The sequence below is a fragment of the Diadema antillarum genome, unplaced genomic scaffold (genome assembly GCF_040938485.1).
Source record: "Diadema antillarum isolate AM-2024a unplaced genomic scaffold, OU_Dant_1.0 seq00000764_RagTag, whole genome shotgun sequence".
Taxonomy (NCBI): Eukaryota; Metazoa; Echinodermata; class Echinoidea; order Diadematoida; family Diadematidae; genus Diadema; species Diadema antillarum.
Genome location: NW_027271654.1, coordinates 179,547 through 207,527, shown reverse-complemented (window position 1 = coordinate 207,527; position 27,981 = coordinate 179,547). Strand labels below are relative to the sequence as shown.

Below are 27,981 nucleotides of genomic sequence, written 5' to 3'. Positions count from 1 at the left end.
AAGAGGGTGAGCTGAGGCACCTGTCAAGCTCAGCTTGAGGAAGACACATGCATGCTTGGATGGTGTGAGAGGATTAGGAAGTTTTCAGGAGACAGGGCAGCTGATGTGAGTAAGGCTCCAGTTCGAGTCGCCAGCGCCCATCTCCTCAGCGCCCTTCTCCCAAGTGCCCATCTCCCCCTGTGCTCCGCTTTGCCCAGCGTGTGGACTACGACCATGGACTTACAACCGAGGCATCCTTGTTATTGAAGCAGCACCCATGCTTTTACTGAGCGGGAGAGAGAGAGAGGGAGAGAGGAGAACTGCATTGCGCTACTGTCATTCTGTGTGTGCATGAGTGTGTGTGTGTGTGTAGGAGTGTGTACATACATGCATGTATGTTTTAGGCAGACAACGCCTTTCAAGGGGAGAACACACAACTTACTCTACACGGCCGGGGCAACAGGGCGATAGGTTGTGTTCGATCAGGCTAGTCACCCACATCTTTGGGATTTCAGTCTCTGCTTTGCCTCTTGTTGCGGATGCTGGGGGCTGGTTGGTATCGGTGTGGGGAGCAAGGAGTTGGCTCAAGCCTCCATCCTCAAATCATTCGGGGTGTCTGATACAGGGTTACATCCTGGACTTTTGAAGACCCAAACTGAAGGATCCTCTGGAGGGTTGCGTTTCTCTCCCCCGATTATCTCCGGTTACGTCGGCACCCATATGCTCTTGCAGTGAACCTCCTGTGTGCATCCATCTCCTTGGAGAAAAATAACAAGGATCAGTTTTCTGTGTACTGCCACCTACTTTTTATTTTGCATGCAGTGAATTGAATTAAGCTGAATCCCATCCCTGCATCGTATCTGGCTGGATCTCCTGGTTCTCTGTACAAATAAATGATAGAGAGAGGAAAATAGAAATCCACTTGGCAGTCAAATCTATCCATCTACATCATCCCCCACACCTTGTGAATATCGTGGAGTATTGTGAGAGGATTACCCCAATTTGAATACTCGCCCCCACATAGCTGAGCAACATCTGTAGCAAGAACCGCAGTGTGTCGCTGGTGCCAGTCGGCTCTGATATATGTATCTATAAGGATTTGATAGGCCTTCAGAGGGAGCATCGCTTTAACCCATTTTGATATCAATTTGATGTAAAGCGCCATTTCCAGAATCATCGTTTGACGGGGATACGCCTTTCTTCATTGTGCATGTGTGGATGGTTGTTGGTTTAGGTTTATTTTTTTGTGGAGTGCAGAGGTCAGAAATAAATGTCATAAATTTACTTAATATCTGACATTGGTTGGCACAAGACACGCGAGGAACTCATGCAGAGGGCAGTGTCTTTCGCAAGCCCCCTGATTTGAAGATATCGGAGAGAGTCGTACACAGGATTTCAAAATGAGCGTCGTTGTCAGCAATGAGAAACGGGTGAGGATCGCCCTCGAAGAAGATGAATACGAGATCGGAAAGGTAAATGTCACACAGCTCCACATATCGCATGTAGTTTTACCCAGCCATGGCGAGAGAGATACATTTACACAAAGCTGTAAAAAGACCCCACATTTTTTTTTTTTTAGGCATCTCATGCAGGAATCAATGACAGCTGACTTGATGAGATTGTGGTGTATTCTCTGCTCTCACTGGAAAAGATCCATTGTCTTTGCCATATCTGATCTAATAATTCTGTGCTGCTCTGAAAATGTGCAGCAATCTTGCTCACTTCACTTACGTTTGCAAATCCATAAAGCTTGCACCAGTAGAATTTAGTATGAAGTGGATGATACTGAATAAAAGAATGGTGTAAAGGTTTCATTGAAATGGGTCCTAATATGTGAAAGTTATAGGCCTAGAATCTGAAAGTTTTGCATGTTTTACGGAACAAGAGAGATAGTCAAAACCTCAAATGCAAATGTAGTGATGTAATCATGTCATCCCCCCCCCCCCCCCGATCTATTTACAATATCAATGTGAATGTAATGTTGAATTGCTCTGGATTCAGGCTCACATAGCGCATGTATGTACCATGTGAATATCATTAGAATTTTAGGTAGTTCGAAGGTAAACATAGAAAGATAAAGTAAGAAAGATAAGAGAAGAATAAGTCTACTTGTCATGACTGAAACATGATAAATCAATGACATTTAATCTAAGATTTAACACATGCTTTTGAGGCACCAGTCATCACCTGAGAAAGGAATTGCACAGAAGAGGAAATTAATGAGGAATACAACGTTTGTAATCCTGCTTTCTAATGAAATGTCAAAGACATAACTTTCTTCAAACATATAAAATGACCTTTTGTGTGTTTAATGGAACATCTTTCATTTGATCGTCAAAACCCTCAAATTCTACAATCTTCTCTTTTTGTTTTTAGCGGTTTTTTTTTAACTGTACGTTTGCTCTGAGTCTTTTGGGTCATCTGATATTGAAAGAACAAGATGAAACCTGTTCACATATGAATTTTGGGTGATATGATTTCCTAACCAGCGAGATTGGTCAGTATGTTTATAAAGTTTACTGAATTGAATTGTCATAGAATGATGGGATAAAAGTGAATAATTTGCCGACTTATTAGTTGCAGTGAATGAGTGATCTTATCCTGAAATAAAAAGTTGCTTTCTATGCCTTTCTCCTCCCTCCCTCCCTCCCTCCCTTCCTCCTGGCACTAGTACACTACAGGAGAACCCCTTTTTTTTGGTGTGTGTGTGGGGAGGGGGGGGGGAGGGAGGGGGTAGAGGAGGTATTCAAAATAGTATACTGAAATTTAAAAACTATTCTAATTCTATTCTTTAGTTGACTTTATCGCGTGGAATGGTAATAAGCTGCTGAAATGGTAGAAGGTTCATTGAAATATAACCGCAGATAATAAAAAAAATCATGGAATTGTAAAGGTAAACATGTTTTCACAAAATTGTGATCTCATACCTTTTGCAACACTCCAGTTGTACTCACAGAGCATGATTAACCTGAAATTATAAAGCAGTTTGAACGGAAGACTACTTGATCATTTTTTGTTGGCAGCAATAGAAATTCAACAAATGCTATATAACTTCCCTTCACCAGACTTTGAGCCATTTGGATGCATGCCATATTCCCCTTGCTCTCCGACGTTGACGTTGTGTAGAACAGACATTAGGCAGGGATGTCCTAGGAAAGGAGACTGGTATTCTTCGCATTTCCTTCTTCTCTCATCATTCTGCATCATTGAAATTCTTTTTACATGGTTCCCTCTCCTTGTATTACTCTTTCCTGGAATTCTGAAGTGGAGGGGGGAATGCGTAGAATCAAAGGCATAGTGTAGGTCCTACATAGTGTGCTTGGTTGTGAAGTCTTGATGTCATTGGAAGGGGAGGGGCAGGCTGCACAGGTTTACAGTGAGATATCACAGAATAGTCTCTCCATGTAAAGAGACCACAGCTCTTTAAAGAAATGTTGTTTACCAAGCATCTGTTTATAGGGCAAGGGAATCAATAATGTAGCAGTGCATTAGCTTGAAATGTACTTTATTGCACTCTTAACAATATCAGGCCAGAAATAAATTTTACCAACATACTATTTTAGTAATTTTCATAACTGGTTGTGGCGAGATAGTTATTGTACAAATAGGGTTGTTGTCTTCCTTTCTCAATACAAGCATTGCATAGTTTTCCAGTTTCTCCAGATATAGACTGAAGTATTTTGTAGTCTGATCATTACTATTGAATTTGTGTTGAAAAAAACCCTAACAAACAAATGATAGCAATTTTCCCTAACATCTGATCTCATCAGCCCTTGAGGCCCGAAACTTGCCAGGATATGATCTCGTAGTAAACAAGCGTAATATGCCATTAAAATGTCGCTTCTTCAGCTTCTGATAAAACTACAACCTTAGTATGGTGCACGATGAGATGATAATGATAATGACAACTGTAGATTTGGCCTGATTTAGGATCCTTGAGCACATATCAAGACAAATTGATCTCAAATTACAGAAAACAGTTGCAGTGCGTAGGTTGTAATGATATTTTGAAATTCCGCAAGTCACGTCACTCTCCTGCTGAAAGTAATATTCATAGCCGGCACCAATTTCTGGAGGAAAAAAGGAAACATTTTTGGTGTCTTTTTTATGATGCAATGAGAGATTATTCCAGGAGAAGCAACATTGTAAAACAGTTTTTGTGTTTTGCACACAAACATGAGGAAACAGTGTCAAGGAAATTAGGATTGAATAATTTGGCATTATACCCACATGACCTCTGATCTTGTGCTCTGTGTAAAATTTAACAACACTTTTCTGTCCCAACCCCATCCCATATTATTTAAGATTATTTTTCTTTCATCATGTGACCTCTACCCAAATACATGTCTGTGTGTAATGTTTAATTTGATGGAATGTAAATATAACATGAGTGTACATCCAAACACATTGATAATAGATAGGCAAGTTCATACATGGAGAATGTTTGGGTGCAGACTCCACAGACCTACATTGTATAATGTATGATACATGTGATCATGCGCAGTGTCACATTAGCAGCTTATATACATGTTGGAAGCTTACTGCTTCCACTGTCGTCATGGGGTTTGGCAGTCACAACCTAGCATGGCTTGGACCATTATTGCTGTGCACACACATGTGCCAGAATAAATTTGTCCTCGTTTGTGGTTGGTCGACCGTATGCTAGGCCCTCTGTAGCCAGCCAGTGATGGGACTTGTCAAATATTTATCCAGACTCTTGTTTTGATAGAGCGCTCTTTCTCCATTCGGTTTCATGCTGTTCACCTACAGAGTCAAGCTAAAGCACCATGATAGCTACTCACCCCCTGCCCTTGCCCCCCACCCCCCCCCCATAAAGACACCTACACTTACATATATCCACCCACACACTAACATACATCCATTCACACAGTGACATACAGTTAAACTCGCCTAAGTTGACATCGCATATGTCGAATAATTGCGCAAGTCGATGATTTTAAAAAGTCCCGATTTTTCCCCATTGACTTACGTGTATTAATTCACTCACAAGTCGAATTTTGTAAGTCGAATACTCGCCTAAGTCGATGAAATTCCAAGAACACTTTCACGGAAAAACCATTAAATTCACTGTGCCTAAGTCGAATAAGATTTTATTGTGCAACAAATCACTGTCAAAATCACGAGACGCCAGTTTTTGTTTACATAAGAACTAGCCCGACCAGACAGGTGACAAAAAAAAATGATCTAAAGTATCAAAATTCAAAGCGATCGCATGCGATTGTTGAACTCTCTTCGTGTTTGGAAGTCCGCTGGTACAGCCCTGTCGCGCTACGTACGTACAGCAACTGGGCTGTGTATAGTTGTGCGTACAGCGACTGGGCTGTGTATAGTCTGTGTATGTTTGCAGTCTGCGCTGTGCAGTGGATGGATGAAGCTGCTGAGTTTTCAAAGCGGAAAGTAGGGGGAAAGTACGGGCACGAGTAAATCAGAATTACACCTCTACACGCATTTCAAGCCACGGTATGGTAAACTGGAATCAATCACTGCTCAAATATCGTTCATATTCACTTCCCCAAGGTTTAACAAGGGTGTAAAGTAATCGGACCTGTGCCAATACTAATGCACTGTCCATGCAAAGTTAGCCGCGGCCCTGCCGGGCGACCCGTGCTGCGGCACACCTCTCCAGCTCTCGGCTCCAGAGTAGACAACATACATGTACATTTACATAATGTACGTGTGGTGTAACTGTTGTTAAGACGATTTTTTTTTCGACTTACGCACAAGTCGAAAATCGCCTAAGTCGATGTGTTTTGCTCAGTCCCGAGAAGATCGACTTATGCGAGTTTAACTGTACATACATTCACACACTAATTTAACCCCCTCAGGCCCACTGTGTCAAATTACTTATAGACATAGCAATGATATAGTCAAGTGAAACTAGCCCACCAGTTATTGCTTCTCAGATTTGTAGTCATCAATGTATGCAAGAACCAACACTAACAATGAAAGATCTATGACTCTTTTGCCAACAGATGATTCAAATGCTATTCCAAAACATAATATCAACAACACTAACAACAACAAACAAACAAACAAATAAGAGTGGAAAGAACAAATCTACCAAAGCTCTAAAAAACAAACTTTATTTGAACCAAGATGCACACATTTGATTTAATGCACTGTGCATTGTGGGCAGTCTGCCAAAGAGATTGTGTGTGGCACTGTGGTTTCGTGGAGACACCTAAATTATGTTAATCATATGATTGAACCACAAGTTTACTGAATGATGGATGAGCATTATTCGTAGGAATGACACAGCCATATTGTTTTTCTGATTCCCCCTTCCTTCTCTGTGTACTCTACCACAGGTGTGTACATAATATCGTTTTTCAAAAAGTGAGCAGAGTGGCCGCGTGCTGGTGATTTGCACTACGAGGTTATTATTATTATATATATATATATATATGTATATATATATATTTTTTTTTTTTTGCTGACAGGGAGAAATATCAAAACCCGATGGGAAAAAATATGCCATGATGAAAAATATGAGCAGCATGATATGTAATATCAATGAGGTTCAAGAGAATGGAGTCACAACTGTCTTGTTTCTTTTGAACCATGTTTGATGCCGCCGCTCGAAAATATTTGAAGCACATATGCCAAACTGGATCTGCCATGCAAATAGGAAGATAATTGACTTGTGTCTCATTGCATAATCACCAGCCACTTTCTAGGGAAGATATGTCTTTGTGATGGTAATTACTTTTTGCCATCCCTACTCATGAAAGATAGCGGATATACTATAGATATAACAAACAAACAAAAAAAGACACAGGGATACATGAATAGAAATTGGAAAAAAAATTATGAAAAGAAAATTCAGATTACTTGACTGGGCATGCTCAGGCACTAATCTGATATATCTATAAATGATAAAGAATTATACTTGAAGGTCATTCCATATCACTTTTATTTGTCGGAATTATGTGGGAAAGGGGTAAAACCGCCTTTCAAGAAGGGTACAGTTTTTAAACACCTTCACATGATGCAGTTCCGATTTGCACTTTTCCATTATTTCTGGACAGAATTGACTTTTGTTTTTTATGCTTCATCATCAAGTGTGATTTTATTGCATTTGATATATGAACGAGCAAAATATGGCCAACATTATGTTAACGTTCAAAATTAATCCTCAGATTCCTCAGCATGATAGCAACATCAAACATCGATGTGCAAAGGCACAAATGCACTTATGGAATTCTTTTCTACATCGATAAAAAACTTACAACTGTTTGAATAATTCTAATACAGCCAGTTGGAACTCAAACTCATAAATCTCTTTGGTAATATTGAGTGGAATAGATGTTCAATCTCCTAGCAATTTTATTTCTGTAGCTGTTTTGTTTTGTTTTTGTGGGTTTCTTATGCATCCACCATCTAAGAGTAGGTGGAGGCATTCATTTTTTTTTTTTTTTGTCTGAAGATGTTCATGTTTTGTTTTGTTTTTGAGAAGAGTGACCATTTTTTCTACAGATATTATATTAGAAATGCATGAAATGACTATGAAACCTTGTACCTCTTCAACTTTGCTATGCAAAAGGAGACTTGTAAAAGTTTATCTTACTTCACGCAGTTACAGGCAACTACCATTTCAACAAAGTCCTTGCAGCTGGCAGTTTTCTTTCATTATATCAAAATTTTGTTATAACCAAACAAGCGAAGTATGTAACGATATATAGATATTAATGTCAGGACCTGAAATTTTAATTGTAATGAAATTATGTTCTAACTGTGTTCATTATATTTTGAGTGCAATGTTCTTCAGATTTAGAGTTCTGTTATTAGACTGAAATTGATATTCTTGCTTTTTGCACTTGACATATTAAGGAGTCCTCATGGTTGAAGGGAAGAATGTTTGGAAAAACAGAAAAGAAGAAGAAGTCTGAATCATTTCCTAACAAGAGCTGGTGAGCTTATGAAATTCAATATTTTAGACACCTGTCATATGGTACTATCCAACTTTAATGAGATCTAAACAGTGGCCAAAGATTGTCGATTTAAAAGTCAGCTCAATGGGAGCCGGGTGCATTAATATTAGTTACATTCGCCTCTATTTCTCTTTTCTTGGTTACAATCCTAATTCATTCACATTCATACTCATTTCTTCCCTCTTTACTCCTGGGTGAGGAGGTTGATCTAAAAGTGCCGAATATCTCATTTCACCTTTGAATCAGCGCTGCAGAACCTGGCTGTTTATAAACTTCATTTGCAAACCCATAAATTGCTCCTTCGCCTATTGAGCAAAGTCCAATTTCAAAGCTGTTATATCAGTAAGTTGGCTGCATACAGTCCTAACCTTGCGGATAGGATTTGTGTGATATTGGTCAGAAATTTCTTTTTCTAAAGGCAACCTTCTAGGTGGATACTTGAGTGTCCGTGTGTAAGACTGCTTCGCTGTTTACATCGGTGACACCACATTTGTGCTGGTTTTATTTTCTCCAAGGACTTAGGGTTAGGGTCAAGTTGAAATAGGGTTTATGTTTAGTTTGAGGTAAGGATTAGGATTAAAGTTAGGGTAATGCTTAGTGTGGGTTAACTTTATGTTTGGCTTGATATGCCAATATTTCATGGGAGCAATTGTCACAAGAGCAAATGTCATGAAACCGTTTATATCACATTGTTATTGCTTCATGCTGCCAACCAGCACATACTCTTGTGATATTTAGTATGCATTTTCCTCTAAACTGAGAAAATATATTTTTGCAATGAACATGTTTCTCTTTTTTTTTTTCTTTTTTTTTGGGGGGTGAAATTTAGTTAGCAAGGTTATATATCAAATTTTGACATTTCAGACCAAAGTATTGTTTTCCCTCCAACTTTTTTTATTATTTTAAAGTCTGCAGAGGGTTGCAGCCCTGGATGTTGGTGAATTGGAGAGTACATTGCTTAATGTCATGGTTTGGTTCACATGAGATTGCCCATTAGTCTGATTGTATCGTTGATTTTTTTTTCTTAAATCGCTGATAAGACAGCCGATGCATGTAAAACTGCAAATGATAGTGGTAGAAAGCATTGTCGTTTTAAACTCATTGCCCGCCAATTAGCTGAGATCTCAAATGTAGAGAAAGGGTGTTGAGATAATACTGTAAAACGAGAAATGTTCGCGTGCGTTTTAATTTCGCGAATTTCGCGAGCGCCAAGATTCGCGAAATTAAAATGCACGCGAAATTTCTTATCTACATTATATGCATTGAACGCAAGAGGCAATTCGCGAAAATTTCTTGCCACGAAAAAGGCCGTCGGCTCCAATTCGCGAAATTTCGTGCCGCGAATATATCATGTTTTACAGTATACAGGCGTTTGGTGTATGTAGTCCTGTCAATGTGCACCATGTGTATAATCTATTGTATGTTCATGGTAGCATCACTGATCCTGAAATATCTCTAGTTCATGCAAGGCATACAAATGTATTTTTAGTTGTCCAACTACTTTGTGTTCCGGATCCTGTGTTTGGATGTGCATATGATAATTCCCAGTTATTAATGATGAGATATCTGGACCATGAATTGGAAGTGATAGTCTGGAAATACACATTTTATTAGCACAATAGGTGGAATGGGGTCAACGGCGTAGCCAGGATTTCATCTTAGGGGGGGCGGTTAGTCTGCGAGGGAGCGAAGCGACCGAGCCCGAGCGAGCGGAGCGAGCGAGGGGGGGAGGGTGGGGAAGGGGGGTGTCCCCCCTCCCACGGTAAGAACTTTTTGCATTTTGATGTTGTAGATGGTGCATTTTGATGCATGTTTTTGCGCGTTTTATCGACGTGAAAGAGTCCCACTTGTTTATGGTAGCAGTTTATTTTGATGTAGATTATTATTGAACAATTTGCCTATAAAATGGTATAATTTAGATACACTTCTTGTATTGATTCTTTTCACTGAATATCATGAACGCGACTGAACCCGAGCGAGCGGAGCGAGCGAGGGGGTAGGGGAGGGTGTGGGAGGGGGGTGTCCCCCTCCCACGGTAAGAACTTTTTGCATTTTGATGTTGTAAATGGTGCAATTTGATGCATGTTTTTGCGCGTTTTATCGACGTGAAACAGTCCCACTTGTTTATGGTAGCAGTTTATTTTGATGTAGATTATTATTGAACAATTGCCTATAAAATGGTATGATTTAGATACACTTCTTGTATTAATTCTTTTCACTGAATATCATGAACGCGACTGAACCCGAGCGAGCGGAGCGAGCGAGGGGGTAGGGGAGGGTGTGGGAGGGGGTGTCCCCCTCCCACAGTAAGAACTTTTTGCATTTTGATGTTGCAAATGGTGCAATTTGATGCATGTTTTTGCGCGTTTTATCGACGTGAAACAGTCCCACTTGTTTAAGGTAGCAGTATATTTTAGTGATGTAGATTATTATTGAACAATTTGCCTATAAAATGGTATAATTTATAGATACACTTCTTGTATTAATTCTTTTCACTGAATATCATGAACGCGACTGAACCCGAGCGAGCGGAGCGAGCGAGGGGGGAGGGGAGGGTGTGGGAGGGGGGTGTCCCCCCTCCCACGGTAAGAACTTTTTGCATTTTGATGTTGTAAATGGTGCAATTTGATGCATGTTTTTGCGCGTTTTATCGACGTGAAACAGTCCCACTTGTTTAAGGTAGCAGTATATTTTAGTGTAGATTATTATTGAACAATTTTTGCCTATAAAATGGTATAATTTATAGATACACTTCTTGTATTAATTCTTTTCACTGAATATCATGAACGCGACTGAACCCGAGCGAGCGGAGCGAGCGAGGGGGGAGGGGAGGGTGTGGGAGGGGGGTGTCCCCCCTCCCACGGTAAGAACTTTTTGCATTTTGATGTTGTAAATGGTGCAATTTGATGCATTTTTTTGCGCGTTTTATCGACGTGAAACAGTCCCACTTGTTTAAGGTAGCAGTATATTTTAGTGTAGATTATTATTGAACAATTTGCCTATAAAATGGTATAATTTATAGATACACTTCTTGTATTAATTCTTTTCACTAATGTCATGAACGCGACTGAACCCGAGCGAGCGGAGCGAGCGAGGGGGAGGGGGGTGTCCCCCCTCCCACGGTAAGAACTTTTGCATTTTGATTTTGCAAATGATACAATTTGATGCATGTTTTTGCGTGTTTCATCGACGTGAAACAGTCCCACTTGTTTAAGGTAGCAGTATATTTTAGTGTAGATTATTATTGAACAATTTGCCTATAAAATGGTATAATTCAGATACACTTGTTGTATCAATTCTCTTCACTGAATATCATGAACGCGACTGAACCCGAGCGAGCGGAGCGAGCGAGGGGGTAGGGGAGGGTGTGGGAGGGGGTGTCCCCCCTCCCACGGCGATAACTTTTTGTATTTTGATGTTGCAAATGGTGCAATTTGGTGCACGTTTTTGCGTGTTTTAACGAGTTGAAACAGTCCCACTTGTTTAAGGTTGCAGTATATTTTAGTGTAGATTATTATTGAACCATTTGCCTATAAAATGGTATAATTTAGATACACTAGTCTTCTTGTATTAATTCTTACACTGAATATCATGAACGCTGTCTGTTCAGCAATCAAACAGAAAAAGCATGCACACGAGGGTTTAGATAGGGGCATATCCCCTCCCACACGAAGGTGATTTTGCGTTTTCAGACCTGAAATTCAGCGATCTGGTGCAAATTTTTGGTGCAATACTTTTTCATCGAAGTGTTAAAATCACGGAATTTAGCTCTTATTCCGAATGTGCACCATCTGTGCGTATGTATAAAGTCTAGTGAGGTATATAGAGCTTAGGGGAAGGGGGGTAACCCTTCCCGCTCGCGGAGCTTTTGCGTTTTTAGAATTGAAATAAAGCGATCTGGGTATAGCCACAGTCTACTTCTTTGCATGGCCGGGGGGGGGGGGGGGGGGGGCGAGCAGGGAGAAGGCGTGGGCGAGTGTTATCTCCACCCTTCCCTTCCCATGGAGCTTTTATCTTTTTAAGGTTGAAATTGAGATATCTCGTATACGCATATTTGATGGAATCAACATTTGAGAAATCACACAAAAAAACAACACTGATTTTTTTTTTGGGGGGGGGGCTGAGGGAGGAAAGGGTCGATTAAAAGGGGAAATTCCCCTTAAGATACATGAGGGAACCTTCAGTTTTCGGAATATAAGTGATAAGTCTTGTGCACTCAGAATTATTCAGAATTGTTTGTAGATCTAAAAAGTGTACTTGGCTAGGGAAAGAGGCACAGAGGGGGGAGGGTTTGGGAGGGGGTACCCCCTCCCAAGCACGAGAGATTTTGCATATTTTGAATTGAAATTCAACGATCTGGTGCACACTTTGAGTGAAATATTAAAAGAATATATCTTATTTGATGAAAGGTTGCAAAGGAGACCCGCTTCATGTGCATGCATACAGTATACACGCATTGTTTTTTTCCGCCTCCCAAATCCCCGGTCCAAATCTTAGGGGGGGCGACCGCCCCCATCGCCCCCCCCTGGCTACGCCAGTGAATGGGGTGTAGTGGTAATTCATAGAGTGGGTATGAAAATAGGTCAAATGGAATATTAGTACTCGGTATACACAATGATTGATACTAGGTCATTATGCCAGCTAGATAATTTTCTCCTTGCTCTGTTGGTATGTTTACATTGTATATTGACATAGGAACAAAGGTTTTGAAATAGGGATAGCTAGATATGTTGCATTGCTCCAGTTACCAAATATGTTGCCAATTTGAAGCATCTCAGTCCATGCAAAGACTCAAAGCACTCAAAAGTTTAAAGATAGAGAATAACATTGGACAGAACATTGAGCAAGGCATGCAGTAAAGCATTTAGCTAGATGGTAGAGAAATTTGGCATTGTGAAATAGGGCATGAACATGCATACTTCATCTGTTTATCATGAACATCACTTTACTGTCAATATAGCAGTGAATTAAAGTTAACGAAGTAGTGATAATGTAAGCACTCTTCATTACAGACGTTATGTATGACTGTGCCTTCACGGGTAATTCAACATGTAGTGAAATATTGTGATTTTATTCCCATAATTCTTATTTTTACATGTGGATACAAACCATTGATGTAGCAATTAGCATTTTCTATACTTTGGTGAATGAGGTGGTTTGTGCTAAATATGCCCTCTTAAATGATGCAGTATCCACAAACATTTTGAAAAGTTGAACATGATATTTCTATTTCGTACCAAAGAGTACCGAAATGATACGCTTGAATAAGTGCTCAGAGACTGTGTAAGAATGTTCAGCAAGTGATGGAAAGTACTCTAAATGCTTTCCAGCACAGGAGTGACCCAGAAGAATCAGAGGTGTCAATTTGCTCCAGCTAATTATGTGATTTGAGCCAGAAAGAATTTGAGCTCCCTGATGAATTCACGTTGTAATTAAAACCAGGCGGCTTTGCTGGAGTTCTAAGAGGGTATGTGCATGTGTAAATTCAGTCGTTGATACGTTCATTCGGGCAAGGCGTTGGGGGTGGGAGTGGTTTTCAGGGATTATATTGCGACACAAGTGGCAGAAATTAATCAGCAGGCATCCAAGTTCCTGCCAGACCATGGAGCTATGATTTTTCTCCACATAGTTGATTGGTATGCGGACTTCTGTTGATTAATAGTTTTGACCTGACACATTCTTTGATATATTGCAGTGTGCCCTAAATTAAGAAAGGACTCGGGAATGAAAATAGGGGTAGAATTTTAAAAACAGACAAAAGTTATTATTTTGTGTCCAATTAGCATTTTTGGCAAGGGTAGTGATCAAGGAATAATGTACACACAACAGAATGCTGTGACCCTAATGTGAAATGTCAGATATAAGTTTTATAACTTTTGAATATGTTCTGAGACCGCATACACCAGGTATTCATAATTATCCATGGAAATATCTGCTTTAAATAGTGGACCAGCAGACATGCCCAGCGGGTGGAATAGAATGTTTTCAAATGTTATTACTCCAGTACCAGTGTCTAATGTGCATTATTTTAGTGCTTTAAGTGTAGACACTTCCTCTTCTGAAAAAATTAATATTTTGTCTTTGGCTACAGTTTAGATTTGACTTTCGGGTTTCCAGGTATCTCACATTGATATATCCATGGTAATTGCAAAGGAACAATGAGTTTTAATGTATACGCAGCTGACTGCATATCATGCATGTGCCATCTCACTTTGGTTCCCTCAGTCCACAAATTATCTTTTTTTTTTTTGTCCATCTCTTCATATCTGTAGTGACCCTGACAGAAAGGCTGGGAGCAATCTACAGGCAAATAAGAATTCTATTGAAACACAGTTTGTTGAAACCCTCCGCCACCCCCCCCCCTTTCTATTTTTGTTAAAAGCCACCCTCGTCCTGCATCTGGGCCAGTCAAAAGTCGAAGCCTTGCTTTATTGACACAGTCAATACGACTCGCAGAGTTGCTGTGATCATGTGGCAGAAATTTTGCATGCAGAAATTATTTCATTTTCAAACCTTGTTTGCTAGGCTTCCTTTCTCTTATTATTTTTGTCTTTTATGTTTATTCTGTGGGCATTACAGGAAGCAACTGTTATGATGACACATAATGTTCATTCCTCCACCCCCCAAGAAACGACCCCAAAACAAAGTGCCAGTTTACAGACACACATGATTCAGTTTCATATTTGCCTTTGAGTGCTTTCTGTGCTGCAGCATTTTGTAAATGCATGTGCAAGGTCATCTCTCAGCATGGTAAGGTCTCGTGGGTCCCCCCCCCCCCCACATGGCATAAAACCAGCCTTGCATAGGTCTAGTCTTTGTCAAAGACCCTCTCACTGTTGTGATTGCAGGAGGACCAAGCAGAGGGCTGTTTCACAAGACTAGTCAAGCAGCTAGCAACAGTCTTTAGAGATTTGTGTGAATTCCTCAACTTACATCTTTGAAATGCTGAATTTTGCTACTGAAATTTGGTAGCAAAAAAATCACAAGTGAAGTTCAGTATTTCAAAAGTTCATTCATCCAAGAATGAAATAAGGTTTATTAATCCTTATCTTGTTTTCGGATTAATGAACCTTCAGAATAATGAGCTTCTTTTTATTTTTGGATTAATGAACCTTCGGAATAATTAGCCTCTTTTCATTTTCGGATTAACGTACTTTCTGAATGACAATATTTATTTTATTTTCGGAATAATGAACTGTAACCAGAATCACATCCCAATCAGAAGAGCGCCATCTGAAGAAGCTCATGCATATACGTGTTTCGCACCGATGGTCGATCGGCAAATAGAGCAGTTTCATCAGTCAAAGTGACTCACTGAATTATTCATTGACTTGATTATTCAGTAGAAATAGTGTGAGGGGTAGGTTGTCTTCTGGTCATTATGAACAATGATCACCATTAGAGATCTCGAAAAGGCCATTGCACTGATGCGCCTGGCTTCGGCTCTCTCGATAGCTCTTTGCTCACAGTTGCCAGTGCTAACAACAGCATGAGGATCCTTGAGAAAAGGCTAGCATCAGTCCAGCTTTCCTTGCAGTTCTCTTGTTTGAGATTATCTTGCAGAATATCTGAGCAAATATGACTGTTGACATAGGCTCTTGGCTGTGTGTGGATTGATTAATCAGTTTCAGTCACATGAAGAATGAAGCCTGAAGTCACACCAATATCATGAAGGCAGATTTTTTGTTTCAATTATGATAGCAATGTTGTTTGTGGGTACCACAAGTATATGCAACATTGACTAATTTTAATGATTATAATTTTTGCCATCTGCAAGTCTTCATCAAAGGTTTTTAAAACGGTTTATTCTATTTTTTTGCATTGTGTGGACATTATATAGCTTTCCTTACATGATGTAAGATTACAGAAGTCACAATGATAGAAATGTGAACACTGAAGGAATTACAATACCTGGTTATATTAAAAAAATCATCACAAACTGAGTTGTTCATGCCTCATTCACTATTCAGAAACACTTTGAAACATTCACATGATGATGATGGTTCGAGAGTAATGACTGGAATGGAGTGAAGAGGAATACATGGCCAGTGATCTGTGGCCTTGCATTCTGCAATAGGAATTTCTGTCATTGGAATCATTGGCTGCAGTATTTCCTGTACAGAGATGAGTTTTATTGTTCCCTGTTACCAAAAATATGCATCCATTACTGCCCAAGTATGAGATGGATGACCTAAGAAGACATCTTATGCCAGACAAGGTCATCATCTGCAGTAGATGAGAGTGCTCTAAATATAGACGTGTACATCTGGACTGTGGTGTGTATGAATAGATTGATGCCAGCTCGTTACTTTTCCACAATGATATTTCTGCTATGTATTCATCACTGTGTTATCTTCCATGGTCACCAATGATTTTGAATTTACCCTCTGAGGACCATTACCATTACATAACATTGGCTGTTCATGTCGTGCAGTATCTACTGGTACTGGAAGAGTTAATGGAATGATGGATGGGTGGTGTCTTGATCAGCCCTTTTCAGTCTTCATTACCAATGTCTGTGTGTGGGCGTGTGTTTGTGTATGTGTCTGAGGATGGGGGGGGGGTGGGGATGGGGAGCAGGAGTGCATAAGGAAGATGTCCAAGGTGAAAGGAATTATGGATGCCATTGAGATATGCAGTGACCATCCTTCCATGCTTGGAAAGTTGCAGTGCAGATGCCTTTTGCCATCGTGCTTGAATTGTGTCATGGTGCCTTAAGGTGTAAACTCCTGGTTTGTTGCGTATGGGGGGTGTGCAGGGGTGCGCAGAGATGAGACAAGATGGGCGGGGGCAGGGTAGACGGGCGTCAGGAGAAGAAGGCTTCTAATTAGGCTGGAAATACTAAGGGTCAGAGAGGTACTGTGATCATGCAATGGCTGAGCAAACATAAAATGGCATGCAGGGTTGACTAAGTTGGCATAGTTTCTTCTCTGGAAGATAGTTAATCATTCTGAGACAATGTAAACAAGAATTCAAAGATCTTTGAGAAAAAGTGGGAATTTGAATTATGCCTTAGTGATGCTATTACTAGGAAATGGAGACAACTTCACAAAGAAGGGTAATTCATCTCTTTGTTTTCATTTAAGAAATCTAGTCCAGATGAAGTCTATTTTTTCCACCAGTTTTTCTCTTGGCTCCCACTATTCTTTGTGAGTTGGTTTAGAAATCGGCAATTGAATGAACAGAGTAATAATTGATTGAAATGTCTGTAAAGATCAAAGGCTCTCAAGGTGACCAGCTTTGATTTCTGTATTTATGCACTACAACTTCAATTATGAACTTTAATCTTCACACATGATCTGTCAAAAAAAAAGAAGCTTCTTTCTAGGAAGAGAAAAGAACAGTTATCAGACATTAATTTTTTTCCCCAGTATAAATCTCACGATGAAATGTCGGCAGAAAGTTGCCTGTTTTATATCTGTCAGCACAATATCATTATATCGTACATATAACCTGCTTTTCAGCGGCAATGCTTGTACTCCTGGTAGGATATACTAATGTAGTGCCAAAATGTAGCAAATGTCATGTTGGAGTATTTTATGGCAGACATGCTGAGAGTGGTATGAAAGGAACTGTTTCATCATTGCATTCCCTCATGGGCTTCATTAGCCATAATTCATTGCTTCACTGACTGGAGTGGGAGTAGAGGAATGGGGTTTAGAATGAGACCCATGGGATCCTGGTTACCAGGACAGAACTTGAACCTGGAAGAAAACAGTTTTGGTGCCACCCCACCACCCTCCCCCCCCCCCCCCCCCCCCCTTGCTACTGGGAGATGAATCATAGCCTGAGGGGGAAAAATATAAAAGAGGATTAAGAATTTAACAAATAAGGAATAAGGATCAAATGGTATTGCTTCATTTTTAGTTCTTGAAAGTTGTGATATTGCATCGGCTCCTTTTAAGGAAAGTGGAATCTTGGGTCTTATATTTTAAGAAAAGGTTAGGCCTTTTGTACGAAATAGAATGATGATAAAATGGGATGAGAGATTGAGATAAACAAAAGTTTTCCTTCCCCTGGAGTCCCCTAGGAGAGGGGATACATTACACATGAATACACATATTAAATGCATAAACCAAATGTGGTAAGATCTGGGGTTGGTGTGCTTGGGAGGAGTACCCATGTAGAAGGAAGAAGTGACAATACTTTCAGAAAATGCCATGAAGTAGACCACGGTGGTGAAAATCTAATAATAGATTGATGGCCCATTCATCGAGATGAAAGAGCCAAGATTCATCAGGAGGCTAGTGTAAGAATTACAACAGTAAACAGATCACATTAATATTCGAGACATTTTCATGTAATACAGTCATTCCTGCAGACTAGTTTTAGGGTTGCAGAGAAGAGATGAGAGACAGTAGAATGAGAACGAGAACAGCCAAACCTTCCTTTACGTTTTTGTAATGAGAGAAAGAAAGCAAAACTAGAGATTGTAATTTGTCAGTACTGACAAATTAAGGTGATCCGATTTTTTTTTCATCAATGATTCGAGTCCTGATCGCAATAGGCATGACCATACAGGTTTCGTCTGTTGTTAAAAACGTTGGCCGTGTGATGTTTGAATTCTCGTTTAGAAAAGGGAGTCATATCTGCCATCTTTGGTACCAAATTCCGTATACACTAGATAACGAAGATACAACAAATACATATGACCTTTGACCCACCTTTACACTCCCAAGATGGCATCTGAGGAAAAAGTGGTTATTTTGTGAAATGATTCTTGCGACATCGTCTATACGTGTGCAAAATATGGGAAAGATAGAACAGGTATTCGCCAAGATACAAGATGAAACATTTATGACCTTTGACTCTAATTTACATACCCAAGATGTTGTCCGATCAAGTAGTTGTTATTTTATGAAATAATGTACGTGACATGAACTAAACATGTGCAGAATATGGGGGTGATAGGGCGTGTTTTTCTTGAGTTATTGCAAAGAAAGTTGCAGAAAGAAAGAAATATCCCAATACATAGAAGATAAGCTTTAATTTCAACCAAGTTTTTTTATCGTGATCCCGACATCGTATGAAAAAACAAAATCAAAATTAACGATAGCGCAAAGTCTCAGCTACAACATATTAAAATCTGGGAGAAATTCACCGAAGGGTAAGTGAGCTAGTGCTCGATAAAGACAATCATGTCAATTTTCACATTTAAAAAAATTCCCTCCCATAGAGATAACACGTCATAACGAAGATACAAAAAGAAGTACATATGACCTTTGACCTCAATTTGCACAGACAAGATGGCATCTGAGTAAAAAGTGGTTATTTTGTGAAATGATCCTTGTAACATGGTCTTTGCGTTTGCAAAATATGGGAAAGATAGGACATGTATTCACTAAGATACAGGATAAAACACCTATGACCTTTGACCCTAATTTACATACCCAAGATGGTGTCCGATCAAGTAGTTGTTATTTTATGAAATAATGTACGTGACATGAACTAAACATGTGCAAAATATGGAAGTGATAGGGCGTGTTTTTCTTGAGTTATTGCAAAGAAAGTTGCAGAAAGAAAGAAATATCTCAATACATCGAAGATAAGCCTGAATTTCAACCAAAATTTTTGACGTGATCTCGACATCGTATGAAAAAACAAAGGGCACACTTACGGTAGCGTAAAGTCTCAGCTACAACATATCAAAATCTGGGAGAAATTTTCCGAAGGGTAAGTGAGCTAGTGCTCGATAAAGATAGTCATGTCAATTTTCATTTCCAGAAAAACTGCACTCCCATAGAGATAACACGTAAACTGGTCAAATTTGACAAGGTTACTTTTAATCCATTTTTACGAGGTGATACCGTTATCCAATCAAAATTTTGTAATTTCATGTTTGAAAGAGCATTAAATAAGCTACAACATACTGAAATCTGGGTGAAAATTAACAAAGGACTAGTGAGATACGCTCGAATGAACTTGAAATTTGATGACGTCATTTTGAAAATTTACTTTTTTTACTTTATTAAGAAATTTGCTATCTTTTAATCATTTTGTCAGCATTGCCACCCCATGAAATTACATGTACAACTCATCAGGTTTTAAAATATGTAAAGAAAATGGGGGGTCACCGTCCATCCTGACGAGTAAAATCGAATTTAAAATTAGCAGTTTTTTGGCATAGTTGCACTGTATATCGCCATTGACGCGCGCGCGGAATATCAACTTTGACGGGCCCGTATGACGTCATATTGAGTCGCATTGATTTGAAACTTGGTATAAATATTCCTTAACATTTCAGACATCCGATCAAAGTGTAAAAACTGGAAATTTCAATTGCACATGAGCTGTGCGTGCGTATATCCGCGCGCGCGTACGCGTCCGTCCGATTTTTTCAATTTTTCAAAAAATGCTCCAAATGGTCTGAAACGTGTGCAAAAAAATTTTGAGCTCGATTGGAGCATACAAATATTTCAACGCGCGCGTACGCGCACGTTTTAAGAGAAAATATGAATTTTGAGAACATGAGTAGAATGCGCATAATTTGAAATATATGTGACGTAAATTTCATTGAAAATTTTCATTCCATTAATGAGATATGATTGAGAATGTGTTTTCATATAATGACGTCATAGTGACGTCACGGTCGACTGATCACAATGATACATTAGATTTGTCGTCTTTGGGACATGATGCATACATGGTATGATTTTGAAATTGATAGGCAGCGGACTTTCTGAGCTAACCTCTGCACAACTTTTGCGGAGAAATAAAGAAAGAAAGAAGAAGAAAGAATCCGTACAGATACAGAAGGTGATCCGAAGGATACTCGGATCACCTAATAAGAAATGGTAACAAAACGTCGAGAGGAGGTTCTCTGTCCTCAACTTTCTGTGTAGTTTTTAGAATCACCCAAAATGTGTGTAAACCCTTTGGAATGTGGGGTTGCTGTCCTTGAAACCAGAGATTTTGACCCATTTCACCCATACCCACAAGGAGACCTAAATCACAGATTCGTAACCTGGTTTAACAAGACACCAATCTCATACTTCTTTTTTTCTGCTGCTAAATAGTAATTATGAGTATGGAAAGATTCTAGATATCTGAATAATGTGACATCTGCCTGATTTTGCATGTATTATACACAAAATCAATTTCACGAATAGATCTTGATTCAAACAGCAGCTTCATACATTACCTTTTCTTTATCTGTGTCAAAATGAAAGGCGTGTGAGGGACATATTTATTCTTCAGTGGAAGATATGGCTGAAATGTGCTTTGCTAGCTGTTTGGAATATCCCATGAAAATTCCTGTTTTTCTTATTTATTTTTTCGGTGAGTGGGTGTTGAGGGTACGAGGATGATCGTAATGGTGAAGAGGGCAAGACGTGGGAGCTGAGTTTTCCCACAATGAGCATAAACAGCTGGAATTTCTGCAAGCTATATTCGGGGGTTCTCGTTCATTTACTTTGGCGTTACTGCACATTCCTGTCATGAGTTGGTCACAGTACCCATATTTCTTTTATCGGCAGTGTGGGTGGAGGAACTGAAACAGTTTCAATTTCATGCACTTGTTTGGCTGAGGTATGAAGCAAAATCATGTATGGGTATGATAAATGTGACAAATACATAAATCAGATAGATTGAAAACTAGATGACAAGTAACGCATATCATTGTTATAATTCCTTTATAAAACAAGAATTGTATTTTTGGAAAACAGAGTGATATCTTTGTGAATGTTATGTGAAATGTGTGTTTGTGCACGTGTGTCCATCTGTCTGTCTGTGTCTGTGGTTAATAGGGATGGATTGGAGAGATGAAGAGAACACCAAAGTGATGTATGCAAACTTTACTGATGGATTTTAATCTTTGAATCTAAAAGAAGAGATAGACATTCTTTGTACTGTGTGCCACTTTACTGCCGCACGTTTATGCAGCATTTTGATTGAATAGGATCTTCCAAGAAGAATGCTTTTAAATTATGAAATATTTTGCATTTTCTTTGTATGCTGTTAACATTGTGTATGTCTGAATACAGTACAGCTGTTCAAATAGTGCTGCGTGATGCATAAATATTTCAATGTTACTGGAGGCTTGTAATGAGTGTATTTTGATTGTTTATAGAGTTCTTTGAAATCTAGCTTCTTTCTAACCCACCTCCCTCCCCTTTCCCCGACACCAAACTCCCGCACCTCCCCACTCCACCCGTACCCCAGAGGTGTCAGGACGATGTGATCCAATCCATTGGCGGAGGTATCACAAGCAGGTGTTTGTTACGAAAAACCCTGAGTCGTCTCGGCTCCAACTGGGAACCCGATCGCAGACAAAACAAGTGGGCGCGGACTGCCGTCTGCTCCCCCTCAAAAGTGCACATGGCCCAAATGAAAAAGTCTCTCGCTGTTTAACTCTGCCATGACCAGCTGGTGACCATACTGCATGGGATGGCAATGGTGTCTGAAAGTTAGTTATTCTCATAGGGTTAACATGTATTCACTACATTGAAAAAGCCCAGCAGATGTGACCTATTCTTCTCCCAATACCCACATGGAGATTTTAGAGTTTGAATTTCTTCCGTGCATTGCTACTTTAAGAGCAGAAGGGGATTAGTGCTTTACATTACAATAGCTGTGCAGATGAGACTTTCTTGAAGCAACTGAATATGTGTGACTCACTGATACTCTAATATTTGCCTCATGGAATGAGGTGATATCGCAGTTTTGTTTATAGGATTTTGATATTCTGAGAAGTCTCGAAATCTTGTCAGCCATCAAACTTGAGAGGATGACAACAAATTGGAACAATGAAAAAAAAAGCCTATCTATGATGATATTTGTCAGGTGAATTCAGGACACAATATTATTATTTCTCTTTTCATTCTTTAATCATTTTTTTTCAGTTATTACCAGAAATTATTCATGTTAAATCATCAGGTGTTGACAAAATGAAAAGATGAAAGTGTCTCATCAGTGTGATGATATTTCACAAATCCAAGACAAATGTAGACATATTTAGATCTCACACAATTACATCTACATTTGCCGAGAGATAATATAATCGTGAGCTAAAATGGTGCTTAGTCTGTATGAAGACTATAAAATGAACTGATAATGTGTCAGTCTTTATTAAAGTACTGAAATTAATGCCATCCATCATCATATATTAACTCAAGGCTAATTCAAGACATTTGACATGCCATTCTAAAGTAGGCATCAATTTTTTATTTCTCTACCATCCATCAATCACACTGTAGCAGCCAGAGTCCATACTCAAATCTCCTTCTGTTTGATTAGCAATGCAATGGTATGACACCGCTCTTGCCTTTTACTGATCGGGCGATATTGGCAAGTTTGGTTTTGCCTGCTGTGTAGGCAATTCACCGTTAGTTATAAATGGCAAGACTGGGTGTAGCTGCTGCCATACATAAATGCTCCGTGGTCTCTCTCTCTTTCTCTTTTACAGCCATGATGATACCTGTCAGTCAGTTTCATATTCTATAAACTGCTGACAGGAGATGTTCATTTTAAATTGAAGGGTACGGTGTCTGCTGCTACGGTCTCTTTTACTCTCAACAGAATTGAATCAGAAGTTTATGTCCAGTAGGATCCATAGGATACCTAAATTTTTTTTAGATTAAAATCTGTTGATGTTAGGAACATACAAGAAGATGTTAGGAACATATGACAAGAACTTTTCTTTGTGGTCAATTCTTAGCCTTATGTTTGTTTTGACTAATGTGATACATTTCTTTTCAAGGTTGATTTGATGTCATGATGTTGATTGATTGTTTGAGATTCAATCTTTGATTCACCTCACTGTCTTTCCTGGGAGATGATATTTGTGTGATAGGAGGCAAAATTGTGGTATGTCAGTTATTATTGTAAATATCTGTCAGCACGAAGAAATTTGCAGAAATGAAACCACTGTGAAATGTGTGACTTACAAACCTGAAATAGCAACATTTGCTCTGAACTTGAAGCTAGACAAACTCCTGTCTGACATCTGCATTCCAGAAAGGTGATACCAAGGTCAAGATGAAGAGATTCCGTAACAATTCCCTGCAGGCAATAACCCATCCATCATAGGTTTATGGTGACATCCAAAATGTGTATAGAATATAGTAGCGCTGATGATATCCGAGTCATATCTGGAAAACTGGTTCAGGCAGGCTCTGCATGACTGCAATTGGTACAAATGTAACAGTATTGACTGGCTGGATACTTAAAGATAGGATGCTGTATGTTGATACTTGTTACTAAAAGTGATAACTGAAGTACTGATTGCTTTTTGAGCTTAAGTATTGGGTTTTTAAAGTAAAATTCCACTCCACGTTTTAATAGGTGGGCTGTATGATGAGCTGTAAGTAATGATAGTAAAATCAAGCAAATGAAATGGTTAATATTCTGTCAACATTGGAACATAGAATATAATAGTGATATTAAAGTTTACAATGTTTTGATGAAACAATGATGTTGATAGCAGTCAGTATCACTGTACTATAAAAACATTTGAAATATATCAAATTTCATAACTTCATCATTTTACATCTAGCATGGATGACATTTTTCAGGCCCAGAATTCAGGCCCTGGCAGTTTCAAAGTTCAGGCTTTTTCATGTACGAAAGAGCTTCATGTAGATGTATTTCAGGCCCTTTTTTCATTCTAACTGGTGTCCCTGATCTAGTTTTGATGCAACATCTGCCATTCTGTGTATTCCTGATTTGTCAGTGTTATCTTGAACATGGAGTGCTTTGCAATTCAGCTTCCATTGAACTGCCATTAACCTCTATCCAGTGTTTATTGTGTTTGTATTTTAATTTAACCAATGTGTTGGACAGTTTATGCAGGGTATGGAGGAACATAGAATATGAGATTTAGGGGACCCTAAAGTTTATCATGTTTTTATGAAACAATGATGTTGATAGCAGCCAACATCACTAGCCTGTAAACATTCAAAATATCTTAAATTCCATAACTTCATCATTTTATGTCTAGTTTTGATGCAAGATTTACCATTCTGTATGCTCTGTTTCATTAGTGTTATCTCAAACATGGGGTGGCATTGCAATTCATCCTGCAATTTGACCCCTATTCAGCTCCAATTCAATTCCAATTGAACTGCCATCAACCTGTATCTGGCGTTTTTATGTTAGTATTTAATGTAACCAATTTGTTGGACATTTCATGCAGGGATAGTAGGTCTGTATAATGATATCCAGCAATTAAATTCCCCCCTGCTGCCCAATGTGACGTCTCATTTGGCAAGCCATTACCACTCTCAAGCCATGTAGTCCAAGCGAGTCATTGCCATGACAATATTATTTCTCTTGCCACCTGCCAGGAGCTAGATATGATGACAGCTGCTGGGAGAAATGAAAACAAAATGGTGTCAAAAGGGGATACAAACAGAGAATGCATGGGGGGCAAGTGTTCAAAATAGTCTCTTGACTTTTTCCCCCAAAACATTATGGAATGTGTCATATTTTCAAAGAGCTAGTTTGTTCCTGTGAGAAAAAACAGAGAGTGAGAAATAGTAGAAAACAATGAAACTGAACTGAGGCTGATTGTTGCTTTAGCTTGATCCAATTTGGTATACCTGTGGTAGAGTTAGATTGTATCACAAGTTATCAGCTTTAAAAAAATATATATATATTACTTCAACCAAAGAAAATATGGGAAAGTGTGAAATTGAAGTGAATTTCAGAAATTTCAGTCTACATTTTCATCCCAAAAACTCAGGAATGCTCCACTGCACTCACAAACACACCAACAACAGCTTGCCACAATGAGTTCTCCTCATGTCAGTGTAAAGCAGATGTAATCTGCAATTTTTACCCTTTAAAAAATCAGTGAAATACATATCTTACGTAGGCGATGGAATAATGACATTATTTTTCAAAGTGTTGCCTATTACCAGTTACTTTCACTAGTCCTTTTAAAGTAGGCCTACAACATAAGAACAAAATCTTAGCACTTTATCACCAACCATCACATCGGAAGTTGTATTCGTAAGTCTGTTATTGGGGTAAACACACTTGAGAGTATCACTCCCATAATGATGATTAAAAACTAAGGGGCTGACAAACTGAACGCAAACATAGAACCCAGACTGCGTCAGCCTGTGAAAATATACAGTGAAGATTAGATTACTTCAGTGATATATTTCAGTTGATTTTTCCTCCTTCCAACTGTATTTTTCTGTTTTAATCCTTTTTTTTTGTCTGTCATTCTTGCATGAAATTGGTTCATGACCAGGAAAGTGTGTTCTCTCTGGAATTTTGGAATTCAACAGTGTTTTCAGCCAGGAGGGTAAAAATTGCAAACATGATTATGGCTGCTTTATACTGACATGAATGGAAATCATTGTTGCAAGCTGTTGTTGGTGTGTTTGTGTGTGCAGTACTTGGGTTTTGTTGCATTCAGTTTCTGGTGGCCTGAAGGGAAAATGATTTAATGAAATGGGGGGGGGGGGGGGGGGGGACAAAAGGAGCAGCATTTCATTGTTGCTGAACCAGAACTTTGACCCTTATGTTCAGATGTTGCACATACCACCAATACAGTAACAACATTCAACTTTCAAGAATGACTCATACCAGAATAAGCTGTGTGAAGTTAGTAGAAAATTCCAATGTTTGCCCTAAGAGGTTTGTGTTGCGTGATATGTATGAACTGAAAGCATGCCAATCGTACAGAGCCAACTGATTTTCATTTTTGAAACTTTCACAATTTTGAATAAGACAATTTAAATTTGTCATCTTAAATGTCTACTCCGAGTGTACAGTGTTCTGCATGTAAATGGTTTTCACTAAGCCTTTATGCCGGAGTTTACTTGTATACATTGTAGATTTCCCTGTCCGAAATTTATAATTTGCCATATGGAGAAGGGAAGGGGATGACCGGATTAAGATTTCAATTCTAAACCTTTAAAGTAGGGTTTTGAATCGCTAGATACTCTTCAAAATATGGTATTAAAAGCAAAGAGTCCGAGGAAAGGAGCCCATTCTTTCCATCATCTGTGGTGCAGATGACATTCGATCTTTAGTCCAGACACAGTCAGCTGTGCTCCACATGCACACAGCCATGGAGGGTGTGAGCACACATCGTGCTGTGCCGTGAGCTGAGAAATAGTTGCATCATTGCACTAGGGCCACAGCCCTGTGCCACGCCAAAGGTGTGTTAATATTTGACGAGGCCATTTTGATATAATTGCATTTATCTGGAGCAATCTCTGATGGATTGCAGTCTCGTGAGAGCAGACAAGGGTGACAGCTACAGTGATATAAAAGAAAGTGAACATCATTCTGAATGAGAGAGATCTCACGGTATGAGGTGGTTTTGAAGTCCCAAGTTTCTTCCCTTTTTGATGTCCTCCAAAGAAAGTGTGTATTCAAAATTGACAGGAACATGTATGATACTGTTTTCTTGCAAGAAACTCTGTTAGTCATAAAAATATAACCAAGAAGAATCAGTTTGAAACAAACTTTAATCAGATACCTAAAAATGCCCAATCTTGAAGCAATTTGCGATTGATCGTGAAAGGAAATATGACGTAATAGCCATTCTTTTGTTTAATCTTTAGTTGATGAGATGAGAATGACAGTCTTCAGTAATTCTCTTCCAAGATATGAGTTGGTTGCTGTGTTTTTAGAAAAAATTTGAAGTCTTGGGCGAAATTTTGACACAGCACCATATATGTCAAGATCACCGCTTCGCACTCTTTTTCATTGTACTTTGTAGAGTGTTTTGGTGGAAGTGAATGTTTGGATAGTGACAGGGAAGAATCAATAGATTTTGGTGATGATCAAGTGACCCCCTGCATATTCTATGTGACCTTGTAGTTCTGACCCCATAGTATACATTTGTATACTCTGTAACGCCGCTAAGGCCTGGGTCTGCCGTCTTTGATGACCCCTCTCATTCTTTTATGTTTTCTGTCTTAGTGTATGTAAAAATTGTGATTTTTTTTTTTCAGAGTCTGTCTAGATAGCTCTTACAGAGGATATAAACATAAAACGAGGAACTTTTGTGTGCATAAGACTTTGGTGAAATTTGCAAGGAGCCATGATTTTCAAAAGTGAAATGTACAATGCATTGAAGGCAAATGGTGAA

The 27,981-nt window shown here is 39.0% G+C and overlaps 1 protein-coding gene across 1 annotated transcript in view; it reads left to right on the top strand.

The window, feature by feature from the left end:
• Positions 1-403: 403 nt before the first annotated feature.
• Positions 404-27,981, top strand: part of LOC139738668 (uncharacterized) — a 200,088-nt gene continuing 172,510 nt past the window's right edge. The window contains 1 exon segment of the mRNA XM_071649281.1: positions 404-1,451. Within this exon segment, the coding sequence (XP_071505382.1) occupies positions 1,380-1,451 (72 nt within the window). The 5' untranslated portion in view covers positions 404-1,379.